Source organism: Toxorhynchites rutilus, chromosome 2, assembly GCF_029784135.1.
Source record: "Toxorhynchites rutilus septentrionalis strain SRP chromosome 2, ASM2978413v1, whole genome shotgun sequence".
NCBI lineage: Eukaryota > Metazoa > Arthropoda > Insecta > Diptera > Culicidae > Toxorhynchites > Toxorhynchites rutilus.
The window spans coordinates 213,062,851-213,087,192 of NC_073745.1; the positions used below are offsets into that span (position 1 = coordinate 213,062,851).

At 38.3% G+C, this 24,342-nt stretch overlaps 3 protein-coding genes across 6 annotated transcripts; 2 read left to right on the plus strand and 1 right to left on the minus strand.

The window, feature by feature from the left end:
* The first annotated feature begins 2,993 nt into the window (after nt 1-2,993).
* Nucleotides 2,994-3,671, plus strand: LOC129770156 (probable 28S ribosomal protein S16, mitochondrial). The gene is made up of 3 exons (XM_055772811.1): nt 2,994-3,199; nt 3,258-3,417; nt 3,480-3,671. The coding sequence occupies exons 1-3, from the start codon at nt 3,083-3,085 to the stop codon at nt 3,599-3,601; spliced, it is 399 nt and encodes a 132-aa protein (XP_055628786.1). The 5' UTR covers nt 2,994-3,082; the 3' UTR covers nt 3,602-3,671.
* Nucleotides 3,672-7,696: 4,025 nt separating this feature from the next.
* On the plus strand, nt 7,697-20,932 carry LOC129769579 (ganglioside-induced differentiation-associated protein 1). 3 transcript variants are annotated; one of them, XM_055771939.1, is made up of 3 exons: nt 7,697-7,761; nt 19,444-19,636; nt 19,695-20,932. In XM_055771939.1, the coding sequence occupies exons 1-3, from the start codon at nt 7,717-7,719 to the stop codon at nt 20,360-20,362; spliced, it is 906 nt and encodes a 301-aa protein (XP_055627914.1). In that variant the 5' UTR covers nt 7,697-7,716; the 3' UTR covers nt 20,363-20,932. The 3 variants fall into 3 exon arrangements, with proteins under 3 accessions (XP_055627914.1, XP_055627913.1, XP_055627915.1); XM_055771938.1 differs by lacking the exon at nt 7,697-7,761 and adding an exon at nt 13,728-14,172 and having other exon boundaries at nt 19,695-20,929; XM_055771940.1 differs by lacking the exon at nt 7,697-7,761 and adding an exon at nt 18,649-19,345 and having other exon boundaries at nt 19,695-20,931.
* LOC129769578 (acyl-coenzyme A diphosphatase FITM2) lies at nt 13,465-22,890 on the minus strand. 2 transcript variants are annotated; one of them, XM_055771937.1, is made up of 3 exons: nt 22,686-22,890; nt 21,232-22,441; nt 13,465-13,638 (listed from the first exon to the last, which is right to left on the minus strand). In XM_055771937.1, exons 2-3 carry the CDS (start codon nt 22,423-22,425, stop codon nt 13,582-13,584), a joined length of 1,251 nt encoding a protein of 416 aa, XP_055627912.1. In that variant the 5' UTR covers nt 22,426-22,441; nt 22,686-22,890; the 3' UTR covers nt 13,465-13,581. The 2 variants fall into 2 exon arrangements, with proteins under 2 accessions (XP_055627912.1, XP_055627911.1); XM_055771936.1 differs by lacking the exon at nt 13,465-13,638 and having other exon boundaries at nt 20,379-22,441; nt 22,686-22,888.
* Between the last annotated feature and the right edge of the window lie 1,452 nt (nt 22,891-24,342).

The window sequence follows — 24,342 nt, forward strand, 5'->3', positions numbered from 1 at the left end:
CCAATAATTTTCAAGTCTATAAATATCTTCGCATATTTTCAAATATCTTAAAAATAGAGACATTTCTTTACGTTTGGCATCCCTGATTCGAGCGCTAAATTCTGTTTAAGGGATGCGAGTGCGAGTAAATTCAAAAAACTTTGAAGTAGCTCGCACGCCGGATTACACATGACACTAACTGGCATGATGTGTTCACATGGTGCGAGTAGCTGCACTGCAGTAATTGACCAGACCGACTCGTATGCTTACTCGCACCGTCTGAACCCGGCTTTAGGTTTCCCAATAATAAAAGAGTAGGCACGATAAATAACACGATAAATAACGTAAATAACGTATCTCAATAGTTCGATTAAGGTTTTTTTCGATTCACTTGTCAGGTTTCCCAGGATTAATTATTCGCTGTCACGATTAGAGTTCGATGAAGCGTAGGAACAACATATATATATAGGTACATCGCCGGTCATATTGGGTTTGCAGGAGTTTTCTCGGTTAAATTTCCTAAAGATAGCTTCTCCGCCTTTGTGATTGAAGTTCGATAAAAATACGCGCGATGAATAATAGATGAATATTGTGATACATAAGATTTTCGGAATTTTGTTTCGTGGAAACTATAGAGCTATAGAGACGAGCCTTCTGGTCGCGAATGTCATACTAACTAGAGATGTGCCATCCGCTCATGAGCTGTTCATTCGAATCGTTTCATCATAGTGAGCGGATTCGGATCGGCTCGCAATCAAAAAAACGCAGCTCATCAGCTCATTACGGAGCTGGAGTTGATGAGCTGTTGAGCTGTTGAGCTGATGAGCTGCTGAGCTGATGAGCTATTGAGCTGATGAGCTGTTGAGCTGATGAGCTGCTGAGCTGTTGAGCTGAAGAGCTGTTGAGCTGCTGAGCAGTTGAGCTGTTGAGCTGCATAGCTGTGGAGCGCAAAAGCTGCAGAGAGTGTGAATTGCGAGACGCGAAAGGATTTTTCGTCTCCCGCGCTTCATGGCATGACGTCAGTTTGTTTTCGTGTATCCCTCTTCGTACTTTAGCTTTAGCAGAGATGCCAGATAGGAAAAAAAGGTTTTTGTTTTGAAGATATTCAATCGTTCGTTACTTCATTAAACTTTTCTTATATGGCCAAACAAAATAATACACATTATTATCTGCTTGTAAATAAATTTAATATAATACATTGTAATTTAAACATTACTGTGGAAACACATACATTTATTTCCGCGTGCTGAATCAAAACAATTCAGAAAACCACCCGACATAAATGTTGATGATTGATACTGGTCCTTTTGTTACCTTTGTGATCGCGAATAATTATTTCTCGTTGCACCTATTAGTGGATTTATTTTTATATCCTCGGATGTAAAAAAAATCTCGATGGTTTTTTTTAAAAAACGTTGTCTCGGCCAATATTCCTGGAGGCATTCTATTTGGCTACTGCTGGTTTTTCTGTTGTTTAAGTTCAGCATATTCTAAGCATCTTCTATGATGGATTTCAGCATTCAGTATTTGTTGTATATTATATTATTAGAATTCATATCAGTTTTAGTTTTTGTACAATTACGAATTAAATTCGTTTATTTTTTGCTTTCCGTCTATTGAAAAAATGCACACTATGCAATGTCCCATGGTGATTACGTTTCATATGCAATTGTGTGGACAACTGCAAAATTCAACTGAGCTGAAGAGCTGTTCCAAATGAGCAGCTCACTTGTATGAACTGAACGGCTCTGAGCCGCTCACCATGATGAGCTGATTTGCCCATCTCTAATACTAACACTCATTCTCTTTCTCCGGTGACTGTAATGACGTGGCCAGCGTCGTTATTGACTAATTAAAGTCCGAATCACAAAAACTTGCACAATGACAATGGCATCTACTCCCAAGCACCATTCAGTATGTTCTTTGTACAATTTCGCTGGTTCAGGTCAATCACGGAGAGCAACTACGATTTGTACAGTCTACTCAAGCTCAAGCTTCTATAGTTCAGTGTATCGTCTGACAGTCTGAAAAGACGAATTTCTTCCAATTAATATATTGTACTATGACATAAAGTTCATGATCGTGTAAGGTCTAGATTTTTTTATACAGGATGATAAAGAGAGAAAGAGAGGCATAAAAAGGAACAATGAAACCTATCATTACTGCATTATTCATTTTCACCTGTTTCTGCAGATTTCTATAAACGTCAATTAAACACATTGGATGAAAAGCTGTTACTCTAGAGACAAGAAATAGCAATAACAAGCACAAAATTGTTCACCTTCGCATTAATACACTGTAAAACCACAAAGGAAAAACTGATCCAACATAAATGCGAAACTCTTTCTCACCTTTCTAACCTCCAGACATGCGCTATAGCACATTTGGGTTGTTGCAGGAATACGAGAATGAGTGGATGGAAACTATGGATTGTCTCGAATACGGAATCACAAGTTGGCAAAACGTTGGAAAAGGTTGCAGAAAGTGATGGAAAATATTTTGGAACTAACGTATTAACGCCACCGCCAATTTTTATCATGAATTTATTTTTCCGTGATATAATTTATTTCGAAATCAATATATGGAGGCGAAGTCCCCATCTTTCCAAGGTCAAAGCATTCGAGGTAATGGAATTCGATTCGACCGCCTTATTCTCTTTAGATGGGAACTTTGCCTTCATTACATTGATCCCAGATTAAATTTCATAACAAAGAAATAAATTCATAATTATAATTGCGTTCCGGCGGCCATAATATATAAGTACCAATATTTTTATTAAAATGATTTTTGTACAGCAGATGAGCAATAATATTTGAATAAAAAAGAATGATAATTGAATTCAAAGTAAACCAATAAATTTGGGATAACAGATATTTGTAAAACCTGACGTGCGATATCAGCGATACAAATGAATTATGGAAAAAATCTCTTCCCACCTTTTCATGTACCGCTTGGCGTTCCATGAATCGACATTTGTTGCTCAAATACTCTCAGGTCGACATTTCAGGCGATTTTTGCGATAATGTCATGAATTCATAAATGACACCGAGAATACCAATCAAAACATTAATTTCAAACAAAAGATTTTAGTGTATAAATCAAGATGCCTTTAATTCCAGCTAGTGGAACCGGTCGTTTCTGGGCAAAATCAGCAAAAATAATACGATTTGCACGACAGGGATGCACCAACAGACCTTTTTATCATATTGTGGTCATGGAGGTATATTGTTCCTTATGGAAATTTTGTAACTCAAAACTATATCATTTAAATATTCCAGCGACGTAAAGGTCAGCATGAACCAGTGATTGAACAAATTGGTACATACGATCCCATCCCAAATGAGTATGACGAAAAACTTGTCTCGTTCAACTTCGAACGAGTACGTTATTGGCTAGGCAGTGGCGCTCACCTCTCATCTTCGGTGGCAGAATTGTTAGGTAACATCATAGATATTGCTCAGTTGATAGCATTTGTCTGCAATTTGCTTGTTTGAATCCAGGTATTGCTGGTCTTCTACCCGTCCATCCACGAACTTATATGACAGCTTGGAGAAACCGGAAAGCTGCTGAGCTCGCAGCGGCCAAAATAAAAACGGAGACGTCTGTTAAATCTAGTAGTTGAGAGTACAAGTCAATAAATTCTATCTAGTCGAAATAAGTTCCAATAAAATCTGTTTGCATTTCTAAATTAATTCTGACGTATCACTTGTTCGAGAACTTCCATCTCAACGTTCAAATTGATCCAACGAAATCTGATTACTACACTCGGCACTAAATGATCTACAGATTTAGGTACCGAGTTTTTAATCTGCGACCATCCAATCTTTTTTCATTAGGAATGGTTCAGATGCAACTAGGGATGAAACACAGTGAGGACGACAATTGATGACTAAGGGGATTCTACACCGATCGATTTCTCGGAGTGGGCAGCTCCAATCATCGTCGCAAGTCAAGTGGCCTGTCCGCATATGTAGGGATTATTCCATTGGCCTCAACGCATCAGTATCCCCTTTCTTTGTCGCAGGACATGTTTGCTAGGCTGGGGCAAACTGCAAGGACTGAAGTCAAATCAACCTTTTAATCGGCAGATAGTTTGGTCGGCTTCCTAATCAGCACGAAGAGGTATGCATATGCGCACATTACACCGATTAAGTTGGGTACGTTTTTGCACTAGCAGCTCAACCCGACCAAACTTTCAGTCGATTAAAAGTCTGCAGTCTGCGGGGGCTCTTAGATGCGTTATTACAGGTGGAGGGAAATTGTCCTGAGTTGTTCACTATAAACACTCATCGAGGTCTCTATCTGTACAATAGGCTTCCACCAGGTGTCAATGCAGCACCTAGAGCTTTTGAGCAGTTTATAAATATGATGCTAACTGGACTGAACTGCACGATATTTCGATGATGTTTTCTCTGGCGAAACCAGCGATGCGGATCATTAGCGCAATCTTCAAGCCAACTTTAAGTGGAATTCATGGATTCTGATTCATCATAGAAAACAGAAAAGTGCTCGTGCGGTCAACGCCAAATCAAATACCTGGGACATTTCAACAACAGGCAAATTCGTCCCGAGAAGTTCGTCTGGCCCTTTCCGCGTTCAAGCAATTCCTCACCTCAGATTTGCTTCTGGCCCACTACAATACACAAAGCGAAATAGTAAAAGCGGCGATGAATCATCGGTTGGAGTTGGCGTAACCTTCAGCCACAAGTTTCCAGAGGGTTCGCTTCCAGAAAACGTACAGCGGCTGAGCAAGTTGAGGAGGCGATCTGGCGTAGTGGTAACATCCATACCTCTCACGCTGAAGGTCACGCATTCTCACTCCCGACATTCTGCCGAAATGAAAGTAAAGTGACGAACCAGCCAAAAGTGTTGAAAGTCACTATAATGCAGAAAGAAAAAAAAGCTGAGCAAGTCAGCCTGAAAGGTCTGGCGATTATTTTCGCAGTGGTCAAGTTCCTCAAGATGCTGGTCAGTGTTTCACATTGTATACCGATCACGCTCCACTTCTTTGGATCTTCAGTTCGAAAAACGGCATTCCATACACCTGCAACTTTGGACGATCGATTTACTATTGTACGAATTCAGGCTCCTCTACGTGAACAGAATGAAGCTTGGTAACGCTGATATCTTGTCGGAGGAAGACTTTGTTGTGGCTAGCAACAATCACGGAGAACGATGTAAGTATTATATGCAGTCACAGTACTTTATCTCAATTTGAGAACAAAACAATGCCCACCTGCTCCAATCCTGTTCTCAGTAAGGTCTATCGTTTCGTCCAGCAAGCAAGGCCTCAGTCAAAAATGGCCATACGAGGGAGTGGAATTAATCAAATTATCGATCAATGAATCGCTGTCCACGGTTTAATGATGCGTAATGTTTGACGAACAGTTAATGATTTCACGCGAGTCGGGCATACAGCGCATGAAGGCGATTGTGCGCAGCTCCATCTACTGGCCATCACTTTACTCGGATATAGCTGCGCAAGTATCACGTCGTTGCGCAGCTGCAGCCAAAAATACACTTAAAGCGCCGCCGCTATAGTGGCCTAAGTCAACGCATCCTTGGCAGCGCATTCACATTGGCTACGCTCGGCCTACAGTTGGAGATTACTTCTTGCTCAGCGTCGATTCTTACTCCAAGTGGGTAGAAATAATCAGAACGAACGTACAGCATCTGCAACCATCGGAATCCGTCGAAGCCTTTTCACTCGCATCGGAATTCAAAGAATGCTTGACAGATACAAGGGTACGTAGTTCACCAGTGCCAAGTTCGCACAGCTTCGCCTCGAGGATGATCTAAACCACGTGACAACCGAACCGTTTCATCCGCAGTCAGCCCAATGGGCAGGCCGAGCGTTTCGTAGACCCCTTCAAGCGAGCGATCAAGAAGATTCGAGAGGTGAGGAAACTAATCCAGGACACATTGAACACTTCTCTGTTGACTTACCGAACAACGAATGTTCTGGCGAACCACTTTGGACTTACTCCGTCCGACAGCCGTTCGGGAAACGATTAATCAGACTGTCCTGAGGTCGTTCGAGAAAGGTGATGTAGTCTACGCAAATGTATGCTCCCGGAATTTATGGAGAAGGACAACTCATTCTCATTCTGGAGCGTTGGACAGTTGATGTTTAACATGTGGACTGAGAACAGCCGTACAATCCATTCGCATATCAACCAGCTTCTATGTCGAATGAAATCCGACGCCAAAACTTCTACTTCGATCCCGTATTGTGTCTACCTTGATCAATTGCCTCTGGACATCTTGCTGCAAACATTGGAACCTGCACAAGCCGAGCCTATCATCACCAACGGGTCCATCCGCACCACTAGCATCATTTCTGCTAGCCACACCGGCTGCACTAACGCAGTTAGTTCAATTTGTATTGTTTGTTGGAGTAGCTTCGCCTGCATGCATCTTAAATGTTTTTCCATTTTTTTCTTGCGGGATCATAACAATGTATTGAAAGAAAGAAACAAATATAGAAATGAGGAAGCATAAGAATCTTATATTTTAATCAACCATGTATTAGTTTACACTTCATTGTCATGTTCACGAAATTATACGGAGTTCTTATGGGTAATAGATAACGGTAATCGGTATGAGCAACAGATTATTAGCGTGGAAAGATAAGGCGTCGTGCACAAATTACGTAACGCGATAAGAGGGGGAGGGGGGTCGACGTTGCGTTACTTTCTGTGTATTAGAGATAGGAAATTGCGTTACGTAGGGGGAGGAGGGGTCGAAAATTCGTATTTTTAGCGTTACGTAATTTGTGCACGACGCCTAAGAGGATTGCACGATTCTGGGTATTCTCCTTCGTGAAGTACAAAACATTATGTTTTACACATCACATTGAAACACAGAGTATACATTAGGGTGGCAGCGAAAATGGTCATGTCAAATTTCAAAAACCGACCATGTACATTTTGTTTATTGGCCCAAAAACATGATCTGTGCAAAGTTTCAGCTCGATCGGACATGATTTAGGGGTGCCTCAAAGCGCTCAAAGTTTTGATTTTTTGATACTCGAAAATCTTCCAAGGGGTGATCAAAACTTTGAGTGCTTTGAGGCAAAAAAAACTCAACTTCCCAAATTTCCTTTACTCCCCCCTTAGAAGATTTTCGAGGATCAAAAAATCAAAATTTTGAGCGCTTTGAAGCACCCCTAAATTATGTCCGATCGAGCTGAAACGCGGATCATTTTTTTGGGCCAATAAACAAAAAAAAATCGATGATGAATTTTTTCCATACATCCATTGCCACCCTAGTATACATATACAGTCAACTCTCCCTAACTCGATGTTCTGTATATCGATATTTTCCCTAACTCGATGGATTTCATGGCACCTTCGATTTTACAAGCATTCTTCTCTCCATAACACGATACCTCCCTAACTCGATGCCTCTCTTACTCGATGTGTTTTGATTCATTTTTCCATGGATTTTCACCTCCCTAACTCGATTGATTTTCGCGTACATGTTTTGTGCGTTATTACCTCAGATTTCAATTGCCCTTGAAAGTGAAGACGGAGTGTTCGTGTCATCAAACAATTTCTTTTCAAGTATGGAAAACCACGAGAAACCTTTCAAGCGAACAATCAAAACGCTAACCATTGCGCAAGGTTTGAGCATCATCGAGCAGGTTGAAAAATATGGACGGAAGGGGTCTGAAGCTGCAAATAATTTCAGTATTGCACAAAGTGCGGTATCAACACTACTCAAACTAAAGTAAAAATGGAATCGGAATGGAAAATTGTATCTAGACCAAAAGCATATAAGGTAGGTCAGAATCGAGAAGCTGGAGCGGTCAATGAATTTTTGTCTTGTCAAGCTAGACAAAATAATTTACCCCTCTTCTATTCTTCGGGATATGGCTTGAGAATTTGTCCAGAAACTGGGAATTCCTAACTTCAAAGCACAACCAACATGGACGGGAGTGATATTCCGCTGGCATAATTAATGCGTCGTGAGCTTGCTGATGTCGACGGTACAATACCGTTCGATTGCTCAATGTCTTTTAATAATTAGTGCAAAAAGGGCCAAAACGTGATTTGCTGTGATCTGATGCCAGATACCGATATACTGGAAAGTGTTGAAAAACCTGAGAAAAACGCAAGATCATGAATCCATTGGTGATTGATAACTTTGAAAATCTACTTCAACTGACTCCTCAGTCAACTTTTATGTTTTTATACCATGAGTACCTTACCCACGACGTGCACCCTTCACCAGGCACCTCCAATCAAGTTTGCTTCCCATACTTTTGCAATTCCTCAGTCACTTTTGATCTGTCCATGCGACAAAAAATCCATGGAATCCCAGATCATCTACGCTCCAATGTTATTCCGTCGATATTTTCGGAAAAATATGGGAAAGTTGGATCTGATAAAATGTTCAGTATGTTCAGTAAAGTTCTATTGAGATCTTAATTCGAACGTTTAATCAAACCTGAAGAATATGTCCGGAATATTGAAATCAACTGAAAATGTTCCTGTGAAACTATTCGAACATTTCTTTGTGATTGAACAGTTCCTGCGTGATCGTTACAATTCAGTTTGAGTAACATACTTAATCAATATTTTCTTTGTTAACCTAGTGCCTCATGCAAGTTGGACTCGATTATATACAAACTCGATTATATATGATTCGATTATGTAAAATTTAGGACTCGATTGTATACAGTTTGAAAAAAAAAATTTTTTATAATTTAAATATGAATGATTTCAAGAAAAAAAAATAACCTTTCAGCATTAAGGTGAAATTTAAGTGGCTTTTATAAGTATTTTTGAAGATTTTGATTGAATCTTCATCAGGAATTGTTTATATCGATATTGCAGCGAAATTAAGAGAAATAGAAGTTGGGCGTCAAAGGACAAATTGTAGAGAGGTTAGAGAGCTTTAATTTAATTGATAGAAACAATCAAGTTTAGTATGAATTTTTAGGATAAAATTAATAATTACAAATAGAAAAAAACTTTTAAATTTTCCACTTCAAAAATGTTTAATCCACTAATTTAGATGTTCCACTACTATATCCTGTACTAAATTTTCTCATCTTTCAAATGAAAGCAACAAAATCGGATTACGTAGCATACTTTTCAATGTAGAGTCAGTTTGAGCCAACAGAATCCGAAACAAAGAAAAAGTTCTATAAGTCTGTCATCGTTGAAATTCTAACATATGCGTAGAAGGATTTTTTTTGTGAAATATAACCGTCTATCACCTCCTGAAAGATTCTGGAAAAAATATTTTTTTTATATGAGAAAGGTGTTTTTTCACTTTAAGGGAATGAATCAAAAATTCAAATTCATACCATAATTGGGACACTTACCCTAAGGGGTTGTCCACATACCACGTGGACAGAAAAAGCATGATTTTAGACACCCCCCTCCCCCTCCGTGGACAAGCGTGGACATTTCTTATACCCCTCCCCCTGTTGTCCACGTGGACATTCCTCCGGTTTTGAGCAAAAAATCAAGAAATTCTATTTTTTCGCTCAAATTTCATTTCAAGTTTGTTTCTATTTTCTATTCTATATGTTTAATGATAAAAATTATAGCCTTACCAATGGTAACGATTTGTCTTGAAATCTTCGATGTTTTTCAACATTGTCCGGGAGCTCATTATTTTCTTCCGAATTCCATCCACGTTATCTTCATATCCATTTTAAAATACCCTTTGTGAGCTTATTCTCGAGTATTTTTATTAAAGCTGGCTGGCTGTTTGAGTTTTCAAAAAATCAGACAATGAAATCAACCACTTTGTTTGAAAACAGAATTTTCTCGTCTAAATATCAATAACTTTCGCTTTTACAGGTTCGGTAGTGCCTGATGGCTATAATGAACCTAGTAAAACAAAACATCTGCAATATCATCGTGATCGATGATTCCGTTGACCTACAACCCTTAATTGTTAAATCATGCTGAATATTGTCCATAAAATTCATGCCGAATCTAAGGAAAAAACCCAAAGCATATTTTTGTAGGCATACATCTTTTCGATCATAGATGCACCGTTTTTTCCTGAATATTTCAGCATCCTTCATGCAACTTGAGAATTCCATCCTCTCAGAACTTATGCTATACAGTATGTTGAAGTTCTTACAAGAATCTTAACAGTTAATAATATGAAGATGCAATGTCTGGTGTGTAAGGCGGGTGGAGTTTTAGAAGTGCCCTAGAAGCGTTCTGGATCGTTGATTTTCATACGTTCAGCTGCTAGCAGTACTTGTTGGAATTCATCTAAACTAGTTGAAGTAGTTGAGTTGGAATTCATCGAAACTAGCAGTAGGTAAAAGCTCAGGATACAGATTTTCTTCCAGTCCTACCAGACCCAGCCATAACTTTCTTCAAGCGAAAACCTGCTTCGGAGTTCCATTCACTTGCCAAGATTTTTTTTAACTCAACATCCTTGTAAATGATTTGCCCTTTACAATTCGCTACAAATATGTATTTTCGTCGCGTTTATGAAACGAATCGCAGATTGAGATAAGTCCCTTCAAGTGTTTTTCGGTAAAATAAACCCTTATTCCTGAATCCGGTCGAATTTGAAATTAGCACAATGTTGCGTTCTTTAAGAGGGTATTCTAGTCTAAAAATTAAAAAAAAAAAATTTTTTTTTTCTTCATATTTCTCTAATTCAGACATTTAAGAATATACCATAGAAGAGACTTTTTGAAAATCTCATTATTTACCAAGCTATAGACATTTTAGTGATGCGATATCTTATCTAGTACGGCCATAACAATTAACTACAAACGCGTTTTTCTCGAAATATGTTTTTCAAACTGGTTTACACGATATCTCAAGTTCTACTTATCCGATCTATGTTTATATGAATACAATCTGTATGTATCTTTCTTGCAACTTGCACTGTGATCACGCGTATTCTAGAGCTTACCACTCAGAATGCATTCAAGGCGTGTTATTTGGCATAGAAATCTCAACTAAGTACTAATAAAAATGACGCAAGTAATACTACGTTGAGACGGCGAAGTTCGTGCCATTGAAGAAGATGAAGAAGAATGTATCTTTCTATCGCATGAACCTATAAAAAATCATAATTTCGTAACTTTACTATTAAAAAAAAAAACAAGAAACTTGAAAAAAAAAGTTTTTAACAGCATTTTTCCGCCATTTTATCAAAAATCACATTTTTGACATGTCCGAGGTTCATACGATAGTGGCATCTTTACTGATTCAGAATCAGTTCAAATTTCCGCCATTTTATCAAAAACCACGTTTTTGACTTGTCCGAGGTTCATACGATAGTGGCATCTTTACTGATTCAGAATCTGGTCGATTTGTTTGTTTCAGAGATCCAGAAGTGCTGGAATCTTGTACGCCATGGCACAACTTTTTTTGAACCCCCTCAATCGATCAGCTTCTAATTATGGATATATATTTTTCCGTTCAATTTTTGTTTTATTGATATAACAAATAGTGATATAATCGATGGTAAAAATATTCTTTGTTTTACTTTTTCGGACCTCGAACAAACGTCCGAAATTCGTGTCTCTATCCCCCTTAATCTGATCGAATCAAATCCTATCGGATTGTACAAATATTGTAACCTTGAAATGCAGAATGCATAAGTTTATTTCGTTCGGATTGCGATTTGTCAAATCCGATTGGGTTCCGTAATATGGGTTAATATGTAGTCCATGCATTGCCCCATGCCCTCTATTACCGGTTGGAATAAATTGGATCCTAGTTCATGTGCGTTACCTTCAGAATATTCATTTCAGGAAAGAGGTTCAGTCATATGAAAAAATATGGATGTTTGACCGAGCAGCACTCTCAGGCAGTTCAGTATTTTTATTGATGAATACTGAGCACTCAGGGCGGGCGTGAAGTTCAAAAAATCGTGTAAATACAAAACAGACCTCATTCAATTTTGACTTCTAACTTGAATGTTCTACTTTAAAAAATACTTAACGTTTCCATGTGGACAATATCAAAACCCCCTCCTCCCTTACCGTGGACAAGCGTGGACATTTTCGTAACCCCTACCCCCCCTAAAGTTGTCCATGTGGTATGTGGACAGCCCCTAATATATGACAATTTGAGACATAAAAAAATGAGGAAAAAATGTTCTGTATCTCGATACCTCCCTAACTCGATGGTCCCTTTGGATATCGAGTTAGGGAGAGTTGACTGTATAAAGTTCACAAAATAATAAATAGGTCTTGTTTATCTTTCATAATACTGCATATCACCTCTATTCCAAGAGAAATTAATTTCTACCCGTACGGAACCCATATCAACATTAATACGACCGCAAATGGGTTAAAATATACATCTGCATTGAGTAAAGTGACCAGATGGTTAGAGGTCTAACGCGGGAGACAAAAAAAAACATGATGTATATACGTTATATGAACATTTTTTGCGGAAGCATCAGACGGACCGGCAGTGTCTGAGCAGCAGATGGAGTACCTGGAGGTGCTGAAAAAATTTCTTTCTGGCGAAGCACTATGTCGTGCTTATAATGAAAGACGAGACGTACTTGACGATAGAATTCAACGAAAGGCAGGGGACCGAGTACTCAACGTTCTCCACCAAGGAGGTAAGCAATGACGTCAAATATATCTTCCACAACAAGTTCTCGAATAAGGAATAAGTAGCGAAGGCCGCCAACATTCCCAACATTCCCCAGCTGCGACCGATAGAAAATTTTTGGGAGACCTTCAAACGGAAGACTTCATCCAATCATGTCATAGCCAAAACGGAGAGACGCCTGACCGCCAAAGCCACGAAAAGGTTAAAGAACATGCCGACATTCATCTATTCATCGGTCATGGTTGAGGTTCCGCCTAAATTCCGTAAGGCCTCCCGGAACTTCATTTACGATACTTCATCAACCAATTCTGCCTATTCCTGTCTGAATTACGTCGGTCCCTGCGGGACTTTAATAAAAATCATTTTCCAATTTTGTTGCTATCGTTTCCAGTTGACACTATCTAAACAAAAAGTCCCCTGCCGGTGCGATGAAATCAGCTCAACGTGTTAATCTTCAGATGCATTGGAAGCGCTCTTGAACAGTCTGCCAAATAAAAGATTTTTTTTGAGGTTCATCCATTCAAGAAAATCAACATGATCAAATTAAAATTGAAATATATTGGTATCGCGGGACATTTTTGCTTTTTTTGTGGGACGCTGATTAAAACCATACTTCATCACTGAGAGAATAGTTTTTCGGTACGACTTGATATATCTTCTGGATGGGTCTCACCACGTGCCGCTAATTGTACAGAGAAAGTTAATTTTTTGTTGGCATTTTTCATTCATATACCAAACCACATTTGGCGTTGAACCAGACCCTAGGATGCTTCAACGACATTGATCGAGCGATCGCTCCACCCTATATTTGGTTCTGTTTCTTATAAAATACAACCATCTCAGCACGAAGAACTCAATCTTCGGCCCAATAACCCAGGTATACACGGTATCTTTCTTTCCGCAATGAACTACAAAGCCCCAATATTGCAACATTCCAACATTTTTATTTATCTCAATACAGATTGACTTTTTCGGTATACTCTTTAAACTAGTGTATATATAAAATATTACGTACCATAACAACGAGTTTTGGCCCACGCTATCCTTTAGGTGTCCTGACGGCCAAAATTTGTTTCACATTCTTCTGGAATACTTTCTGGAAGGAAATGATTAGCATCAAAACAACTAAACAATGAAAAAACGCACAACACGCCAGAAAGCAAACATCAAGATCGAATCGATTTATCATAGTCGCATATGGGAGAATGTTTTCCTCGGTGGAAACATCACATAGCGTATCGTATCATCTTATACAGAGTCCAGAAAGTGTCGTGACAATATGTGTTATGATGTTAGTCGTGATTTGCAAACAAGCGATTTGTTCGGGCAGTCGGGCATGATAATTACCAGTGATAACATGTGATCGTAAGGGAAATCGTCGAGTGTGGTTTTTCGAATAAAACTTTGCTGATTCTATCTAACGAAAATTAGTGTAGAAATTACCAATCTTTGAATTTTGATTACTCGTGATAAATCTATAGTTACCGAACTTCGTTTCATTGCTATCAAAAGTGTTTGAATAAAAATTGATCGCAACGAAATGAATCCATCAATTTTAAATCGCGCAGAGATGCCAAACGACGACTCGTTGATTCTATACACCAATCAATACAGTTATTATTGTCAAAAGGTAAATAAGGAAGATGGACTTCCAATATTTTGATGTTATGCGATATGATCACGAGGTCAAATATCGTTACCATTTCTCTCTTCACCAAAATGTGATCACGCATCAAAACAGATACTTCAAACGACCTTGCTAATGATAGCACAAGATGAACAGCGATAAGCCGAGGCTACGACAAACAAGTATCCATGTGATTTTATCGGCAACGATAAGTTACTGTATTTTTTCTCATATTGAAGCACCGCCATTTATATTTATTTCGAGCAAAATAACGATAATTTCATTTGTGAAATGATTTCGAAATTTGAATGAAAAATTTGAAGCTTCTTTTGGAGTAACCACCTAATAACTGTGGATAATGAACCCGAGTTCAAGACTATTGACCCATGAACTTCTTTCGAGGTCAGCAAATAGTCAGATTTCCCAAATAGAACGATTCTGTGCGATAATTTCTTTAAATTCATCATATTTTTGCTTACTGATGAAATCATTTCAAAGCAATTGTGCTGTTTACATCCCCATTAGGGTCACATGCTGAACAGAATGAAGGACAAAGCGTTTTTTTATATTTCAGTATTTAAATTACAAGGTCGGATTGCAAAGAGTGAAATTCCACGCCTATTTAGCTGGATAACAGCCGATTCTGACAAGGCTCACTCAGATTTTCATTGATTGATCTTCTAATCTACCCTTTAAGATTACCTTTTACTATAAAATTCCTAGTACTTCTACCAAAACTCGTCATTATAATATCAGATTATTTTCAGACACAATTCTCGTCAAGATTTTTTTCAACCACTTGCAGATAACATTTTTCTCCTTTATATGGATTAAATGTTTGCTACAGAAAATATGATAGAATAAAGACAGTCCTAATTCGGACAACTTCTTTCTCGAGTTTTGCTCTTATCAACACATCCGGTGATCCATTTTTAAACGGTTTTATTTAGCTTGCCCTGTAATTTGTATATTTGTAACATGTTTGTCTGTAGCGCTTTACTACATTAACAGAAATTTGAACCCCTTCCTGTTGACCGATTGATCTGAAATTTGGAACACACCTTTATCTGTGCAGTCATTATAAAACTGCGTATTTCATGATTTTAAAAATCCAAGATGGCGGCCGTTACAAAATGGCGGTTACATATTTCCTCAAAACCCCATCAATATGGGTTTTTCCCAAACCTCATCAATATAGGTATCTAATGAAAGGGCTTGACTAGTAGAACACAGTTATTTATGAGAAATGCAAATCCAAAATGGTCGCCACCACAAAATGGCGATATATTTTTTTTTCAAAACCCATTCAGTATGAGTATCACATGAAAGGGCTTCACTAGTAGAACACAGTTATTCATAAAAAATGCAAATCCAAAATGGCCGCCACCACAAAATGGCGGATTACATATTTTCTCAAAACCCCATCAATATGGGTATCAAATAAAAGGGATTGACAAGTAGAACACAATTATTTATGAGAAATGCAAATCCAAAATGGCCGCCACCACAAAATGGCGATATATTTTTTTTCCAAAACCCATTCAGTATGGGTATCACATGAAAGGGCTTGACTAGTAGAACACAATTATTCATAAAAAATGTAAATCCAAAATGGCCGCCACCACAAAATGGCGGATTACATATTTTCTCAAAACCCCATCAATATGGGTATCAAATAAAAGGGATTGACTAGTAGAACACAATTGTTTATGAGAAATACAAATCCAAAATGGCCGCCACCACAAAATGGCGGATTACATATTTTCTCAAAACCCCATCAATATGGGTATCAAATAAAAGGGCTTGACTAGTAGAACACAGTTATTCATGAGGAATGCAAATCCAAAATGGCCGCCACCACAAGATGACGACATATATTTTTTCCAAAAACTCTATCAATATCAAATAAAAGAACTTAACTAGTAGAACACAGAACACAGTATACTATATCAAGTGAAGAGGCTTGACCAGTAGATCACAGCTATTTATGGAAAATTCAAATCCAAGATGACCACTGTAACAAAATAGCCAATCACTTTTTTGAACGATTTCATTCAACTAGACCTGCACAGACCAACACATTCATAAAAATTTGCCCCTGTTCCTGTAGATTTATTGATCTCAAATTTGGAACAAACCTTCATGTATTTTTTTGTAATCCCCTCAATATCGGTATCGAATGAAACGATTTGACTAATAGAATACAGTACATCATCAAAATATTCCGAAGAAAATTTGGTAAGAAAAGAAAATAAAAAAAAGGTTGAATGGTTTTATTGCAAAGAAGTATACTAATCATACAGATAATGTACTAAAAACTAGAAAATAAAAAAAAACTTTAAGTTAAACGATTTAATGTACTAAAAGCTAGAAAATAATTGAGCAAGTAGCAGTTATCACACCCCTTCCTTCATTAATCTAGGGCAATAATGAGACTAAAATAAAATCGTTGGCATATGATGAAACAACTAACTGTGGATAAAGGAAATCCGATGTGCCCCACGATTTTATTTTAGTCTCATCATTTCTATATAAGAAGACGATATAGTACTGCGTTTTATCACATTAAAATCCATTTCCATTTTGTCAATATGTAATATGTAACATATGCGAATTGAATTTTCCGAATTTTCCCATTTTCCTTCAGAGGAGTGTCAAACCACCATAAAAACATTTATTGCCTCTTAACACCTCCATATAGCAAATTTGTTATTCTGAACATCCCCTGTAGAGAGGGGGAGGAGTGTCAAACCACTTTAGAAACATTTATTGCCTCCTAAAACCTCTACATGTCAAATTTGGTTCTGCTTGCTTGATTAGTTATTGAGTTATGCAGACATCCATGCTTCATTTGTCTTCTGCGCTAAACGTCTAAATTCTCTTGTGCTCTGGCTTCGGCTATCATGTCTCCGCGGATCTTTCTTTGTCTTCTTTAAGTAGTTGTTGGTGCCCATACCTGGCCGAAAGGCGAACTGCTGACAGTCCAATTTCCTGTTTTCGGACAGAAAGGTGACTAGACGTCTATTCGCAATAATTTCCTGGATCTTAGATGAACAAGAGATCAAGGAAATTGGACGGTAGTTTTTGAAATTGTTGTTGCTTTGGCGGACCTTAGGTATGGATAGTACTAGGCTGTTTCCAATCCTCGGGAAAATCGTGTGTACTTAACAGGTCGTTCAAGATGGTGAGAAGGCCGGACTGTATGAGCAGGGACAACTGACGCAGCATCTTATAGCCGATACCGCCAAAGCCAGTCGACTCACCTTTGGTGGAACTTAGCGTGACGGAAAGTTCCTCGATGGTGAAATACCGGCTGAGAGGATCATTGGGACGACTCACTGGGACAACAAAGTTGCTGACCGAAGTGGTACCCACTCGCTGTCGACGGATAAACTCGGGGTCATATTTGGAGATGGATGAAAATCCCGCAAAATATTCCCGAGCGTGTTGGAAGTATCTGTCGGATCGCTGAGGGTTATATCTAGAGATGTGCCATCCGCTCATGAGCTGTTCCGAAGAATCGACTCTTTGAAGTGAGTTGACGCGGAACAGCTCGCAAAAAAATCAAACAGCTCTTCAGCTCACTTTGATGATGATGAAGGAGAGAAAAGAGCTGTAGAATTGAAGAGAGTGTGTGAGCTGTAATATTCAAATGAACTGACCGTCTCTCGCTCTCCGTGTTATGATATCAGTTCAGTTTCATTTGTTCCTTGTCTTTTCAACTGTTATATTCGGGTTGACGGAATTGGGCTTTGTTTTAGGGGGCTCATTGACTCATTGACTTTCAGGCAGAATGAGCACGTTTTTAAAATTCAAATTATGAATGAAAATTAAAATCTGTGTATTAAATTAGTCTAAAACACTTTGTTTGTAGGCGGTGAAAAAATCTCAAAAAATTCTTCTTGAAGACAATTTTATATTATAATGAAAAGTCTCAGTAAAAATATCGGAAATGTATAGACCAAATTGAAAGTCGCCACCAGATGTCGACTCTGACAACTGAGCTGAAGAGCTGTTCATAAAGAACAGCTCTTCTAGATGAGCTGAGCTGATCTGAGCTGTTCATCATGATGAGCTGGATTGCACACCTCTAGTTTATCGTCCACTTGAAGCATGGAGTTGTTTGGCCTTCTCTTCCCATTCAACGCGTTGGCTCGTTCTCGTTGGTAGGCGAAAATCAGTTCAGCTCTCTAGCTTTACATTCCGGATTAACCACCGTTCCCTGAGGTATTGCGCTCGATACTTGCTCATGGCAGCTTTCTTCGTCTTCGTCTTTCATCTTCATAGTCGTTTGGTCGCACACAGAAACATTTTCCGCTTCTTGCCTTTTGATGTTCTCGGATCACCAATGCAACGTTTTTTTTCGTTCTTGGGTTGGAGGTTTCGGCCCCTCCATGATGATTTTGATGAAAGCGGCGATGGTGGTTGAGGTAATCCAATCACCGTTACCATCTAGGAAATCAGAGGATGTTTCGAAGGCTGCCCAGTCAGCTCTTTCGTAGATTCATCTGGGTCTGCGAGGCGTGAGCGGCGGCGAGCTGTTGAATCACTTCATTGGAAAGATGAAAAGTCTAAAATTTATATGATTGTTACTTATTGACTCAAAAAATTGTTTCAATAGCTCAAAAATTGTTTCGAAAACGGGCTATCAAAATCACGCAAATCTGTGTATCAAATGGCGCCTGCTCGGAAATCCATTCAAGTGTTGTTGTGATGTGAGCTTAGGATGGTCACACTCACACGTATATGCATTATGCTCTTCTCTCCCCCATTTCTTTTCTGCAGACGGTATTATTTCTGCTGAGTAATTCAGAGGAGTTATCCAATCTTTCTTTGAGCGGTTATTATGCTGCTTCGGCTCAACGAAATGGTATGATAATCATTTTATACAAAATATAAAATGCCAAATGTTGTATGCTTCAGACAAATGATTACCATTCCAGCGATTGTCCTACTTTTTTTTATTTATAGAAAGAACCACAAATCCTGTCATATACCACATGTGTTTATTCGAATTCACTGTACTGTTCAATGAACAACGATTCAAATGCGCCCATCATATGCTCTCTCCATTGAATTCTTCATACTCCATATTCTCCCCTCTGAGGTTGAAAATAAATATTAATTCTATCAAGTGTTTGTACAGTCACCACTACCTACAGTAATTCAAAAAACAGTATGTATGAACGACGAAGAACTCTGTTTCTCATACCAACACTTTGTTTGTTGGAAGATATTGTTGAATAAATAGAGTAAACAGCTGCATATTTCTAGGTTCTCTGGGCACTGAACGAGAAGAATCTCAAATACACCAAATATGAGATGGACGTTACAAATGATGAGCATTTCACGGGATGGTTCCTGGAATTGAATCCAAGAGGAGAGTTGCCGGTATTACAGAATGGCGTTCTTATTGTGGCTGGATCTAATAAAATATTAGACTATCTCGAGCACTATTTTCCGAAAGGTGCCAAATTGATGTTTAAAAAATTGTTCTTATTATTTAATCGAATGTTTTGTTTCAGAGAAACCTCTGGGGATACCATGGAACGCAGATGAAAAGATTACAAGCTTCAAAACATTCTTAGACAAAGTACCCGTAGGAATATTAACCATCGGATCATTCCTGCATCCTCAGGCCGTGGCTTCACCCAAATCGCCATTCGTCCAGCCGGTTCGGTATACGATACTCGAGCGAGACGAAACAGTAAGCAGTCGCCTGAGAACGTATGCCGAAACATTTCCAGCCCAAGCCGAAGTTCTTTTGAAGAAGGCAGATTTCCACGATCATAAACGTGAACTCCTCGGAAAGGAACAGTTTTATCGCAAATTACTCGACGAACTGAATGAATTCCTCAATGAGGTAGAGCTAGAATTAGCAGAACGAACTGTTATTGAGCCCAAATGGATTGCTGGTGATGATTTTACAGTTGTGGACATCGGATTAGGGTGCCTGCTTTATCGTTTATATGTGCTGGGGCTTGAAGATTGGATCTGGACTGGCGGTAAGAAGCCGGAACTAGAAAAATATTTCAACAATTTAATGGCTACCAGCAGTTTTCAAAAGATTCTTCCAACAAAAACGTCTCTGCTGAAAACAATTTGGTTGAATACGCCATCAACATATAAGGCAGGGATAGCAGCTTTTTCTTTCTCGTCTATGATTATTGGGTCTACGTTACTTAAGAGATAACACTCGTTTCTGAAAAATACCATGTGCAAAACATAGAAATTTATTACATATCACCTCGATTTCAATAGTTTAAAACTATTACTTTAACTGTATATATCCGAAAAAACAATTTTGACTTTTTTTTTCCAAAAAGGTATCAAACAATTAGTTACTATTAATGAATTAACTGGATAAATATATAGCTATTCCTGTGCGAATTATACGAACAAACGTTTTCCTTTCATAGCCACAAAAAGTAAGTGTAGATAAAGCTGGATAAACTTAACAAAGAACACATAAATAAAGCTAAACAAAAATGTCACTGCACAAAACAAAAGAAGAAATGCTTGCCTTCTATAAGTAAAGGTCGTAATTGATTACTTAAATTAAACAGGTGGTAAAGATTCGCTTCAAAAGCACTTCCATTTCTACAACAGCAAGTTTCTAGGCCAATGAAGTAATTACATACATTCGAAAGGTTAAATTTGGAAAACAGAGGGTAAGGTTGATATCAATAGTCCTATAACACATTGATAACTTCAACTGCTGAAAGCTATATTTACAAAATTCTGTCCAAAAACGCAAATTTTATTATTCTTATATTCGAAAATCGCAACCACTCTTGCTTTTAAAATGAAACAAAAGACTATTTGGGCTATTTTTCTACGGTTATCAAAGAAAGTGTGTTAAGAAATACATTTTAAACCCTAATCCATTTTTCCTATCTAGATAACGAGATTGTATGGTAAACCCTATTCGAATCGGTTGCGATACGCAGTTTGGTGAAAGCGGGGAAGTGGTTGCCCATTGATATCAAAGTTACCCCCTCCAGTGACGGCTCCTAGACGAGACGCACCGGTATTTGTTGTAAAAGAAGTGGAAGTACTTACTGACGTTGGAGGAAACTGTCCTGATCCTGGATCCATCGGTGAACCCAGTCCTCCAGCATTTGCAGTGGCATTTTGTTGCTGCCTCGCCGCATACAAAGGCATTCCCATAAATTTGGGAATATCCTGTGTCTGGGGAGAGTTTGGTTGTAGCAGACTGGCACGTCTCCTCAGTCCAATTTCCGCCGGTTTCGTAGATGACTGGTAGTTGAAAAGACCTTTACCAACAGGATCAGGCAGAACTGACTGTATTGGGTACCAGGCACGGTAGGTGAAGAACCACGTAAAGACAGCAATAATACCACTGAGCATTTTCTCGACCATTCTGTGATAATACAGCATCGTTCCGACAAGCATTACATCCCAGAGCAACTGCAGCATTGTCATACCTACAAAAAGCAACCGTATTGTAGGCGTAAACCGATTGTACATGTATTTCAATGTCTTCAAGTCGTCGTCCTTCAAGCTTTTCAATGGGTTCGTTGTTTGCGAGCTATCATTCTTTGTACGATTATGCTCCTCATTGCGGATGTGTTCCTTTATGCTTTCCCATCCAATGATTGATCGTGCCTCTTCCATCAGTATTAAACTCGAGTAAATAAGAATGAACGCATGTCCCGAAATATCGAATCCACTCCACAGATGACCTGCTTTCAGACATTCAGATTTAGAATAGAACCCTTTGATGTTGCATCGTCCATACGAGGATTCAATAATATTGAATAGTTTCGTCCACACGAACCAAAATACCGTCGCAATTCCCAGCCTAGGCAAGTGATTCTTCACCAATCTTTGATGATCTCCGCAGCAAACCGTGATGGAAGTCATGGCCAGAAATGGTACAGCAAACAGTAAAGTCCAGGCCCAGCCCATCTTTACAAAATAAACGTTGAATAAATTGTCTGATTTTGCCAGATATGTTTTGGGGTAAGGCAGAAAGTCTCCAATGAGTGAGACGAAGAACAAACTTCCCAGGTAGAGTGGGACTTTTAAATTTGTATCAAAAAATATGATTTTCTTGCAAACGTGCAGCACCATCATCGTTAGCACTTCATTTATCGAAGTCGGTGTCGCAGTAGGTCGTGTTCCCTTGGCCTCAGCTCTGGCTGTTGTATCGTTAAAGCCAGGTCGAAAGTTCATGTTCGGACGCTGTGTGCTGCCCATTTGTGAATGGATCGGTTTCCGTTTCGATGCCATATCCTTTGTGTTCGATCTAACGAGAAAATGGATAGACAAGAAATTGACTAGTAAAATGTGTTTGGTTCGATAATAACGCTGCATTAATTTAAACATGAAGATGATTAGTAAGGAAAAATTTTATTGAGGGAGAAATTTGTAGAATTATAAATAAACATAAGCTTAGCTTTGAAGTCCGTAAGTAAGATTGAGATGGCAATAGCATCCAGCTAGTTCAAAGGTTCCAAAAATAAATCGACAAAATATAGTGGAAATCTTACATCACTTTGTTGATACGCGTACGTTGAAGATTTGAAGGATTGTCATACGAGCTGATTAGTACTACTGAATGGACCCTATATAATGTAGCTCCAACGAATATACAACTAATTCAGCGTAAAATAATACAAATCGTCATTCCACGCTCGTTGAACATCGTCCTACGAATTGCTGTTGGATGCATGACTGACGTTTTCTTTTCCGTCGTCTTCACTTTCTCTTGTAAATGTCAATTGTGCACATGACCAGAGCAAGGCGCTTGTATAAATGTATAACAGGTGAAGCAACATCATCACTTCAATAAGAAGGGGATTACGGTTTGTGGAGCGGGGGTTGTTTGTTTTGTTATTGCTAGGATACGCCATTATTGCATTTTCACATGCGAGAGTAGTGGATGAACTGGATGAGAATGAAATTCTACAAAATCATCCCTTCTTTTTCACATAAATTCGCGAAAGCCGAACATAGTGGGCCATTTAAAGTGGAAGGATTTGTTTTTGCAATAGCAAAGTACCCAGCAAACATTAAATCGCATAACAAGCGTATATATAGCATCATATGCCCTAAAATTTGGTTGGCATATAATGCGCCTAACTGGCATATGCATGCAAAAGTGGAGGCCATATACATACATGGCAAATGCTTACCGAATTTGTTTGGATGAATATGCAACTTTGACCGGCTATAATAGCGATTATGTTGAAATTGAATTGCGATCTAATATGAATATATTCATGAATTGTCAAAGCACCAAATACAACTTTTGCCATACTCATATACGATTTATTACAGACATAGAAAAGAAAAACAAATGGCGCAAAAAATTTTCGTGAAATGTTTATTATAGCCTCACGAATTGCCATTTTTATATGTGAGTATTCATGTTTGTAAAAATAATAATTGTTTGATTGACTTGTGTTGGGAGTGGAATATGAATGTTTAAAATGGCACAGATTGATGTTTGGTGAAAACTGCTCCGATGTGGGTTCGAACTCCGGTCGTCTGGATTATCATCCACCAGTTATCTCGCGCGGCTATCTGAAGCTATCTAAATTTAATTCAACAGCGGTTAAAAGTGCATCAGCATTTTATTGACATTTCAATATGATGTAATATGTTCTTTATTAGGATCTAATATGATTTACTGTTTCATGATTTTCTTCAGCATGCAACACGATTTACTACAGTACTGAATCGATTTAAATTATACGCTTATACGACACACAAACTGCATTAGCGTAATATACGCATATGATGCGGATTAAATATATTTTACGACATTGTACATCATAAAATTGATGTTTATTATACCGAGTTTTTACATTTAATGCGATTTCAAATATACACGATACATACTTTGATTGATATTATATGCGGTTATGATTTATTCGGATTTCTTGTAAGACTTGGCACGTGCAAAATTATACGATTTAATGTTTGCTGGGCACTCCCAACACAAGTCAATCAAACAATTATTATTTCTACAAACATAAATACTCATATAAAAAAAGGCATTCGTGAGGCTATAATAAACATTTCACGAAAATATTTTGCGCCATTTGTTTTTTTTTCCTATGTCTGTAATAAATCGTATATGAGTATGTATGTATATGGTTTCTACTTTTGCATGCATATGCCAGTTAGGCGCATTATATGCCA

What these genes read in the sequence shown, in the direction of transcription:
- LOC129770156 (XM_055772811.1), top strand. Translation starts at nt 3,083, where the DNA reads ATGCCTTTAATTCCAGCTAGTGGAACCGGTCGTTTCTGGGCAAAATCA. An exon ending in ATCATATTGTGGTCATGGAG is followed by an intron (nt 3,200 to 3,257) that starts GTATATTGTTCC and finishes TAAATATTCCAG; the next exon opens with CGACGTAAAGGTCAGCATGA. An exon ending in TTCGGTGGCAGAATTGTTAG is followed by an intron (nt 3,418 to 3,479) that starts GTAACATCATAG and finishes GTTTGAATCCAG; the next exon opens with GTATTGCTGGTCTTCTACCC.
- LOC129769579 (XM_055771938.1), top strand. Translation starts at nt 14,083, where the DNA reads ATGAATCCATCAATTTTAAATCGCGCAGAGATGCCAAACGACGACTCG. An exon ending in ACAGTTATTATTGTCAAAAG is followed by an intron (nt 14,173 to 19,443) that starts GTAAATAAGGAA and finishes GCATATTTCTAG; the next exon opens with GTTCTCTGGGCACTGAACGA. An exon ending in CGAGCACTATTTTCCGAAAG is followed by an intron (nt 19,637 to 19,694) that starts GTGCCAAATTGA and finishes GTTTTGTTTCAG; the next exon opens with AGAAACCTCTGGGGATACCA.
- LOC129769578 (XM_055771936.1), bottom strand. Translation starts at nt 22,425, where the DNA reads ATGGCATCGAAACGGAAACCGATCCATTCACAAATGGGCAGCACACAG.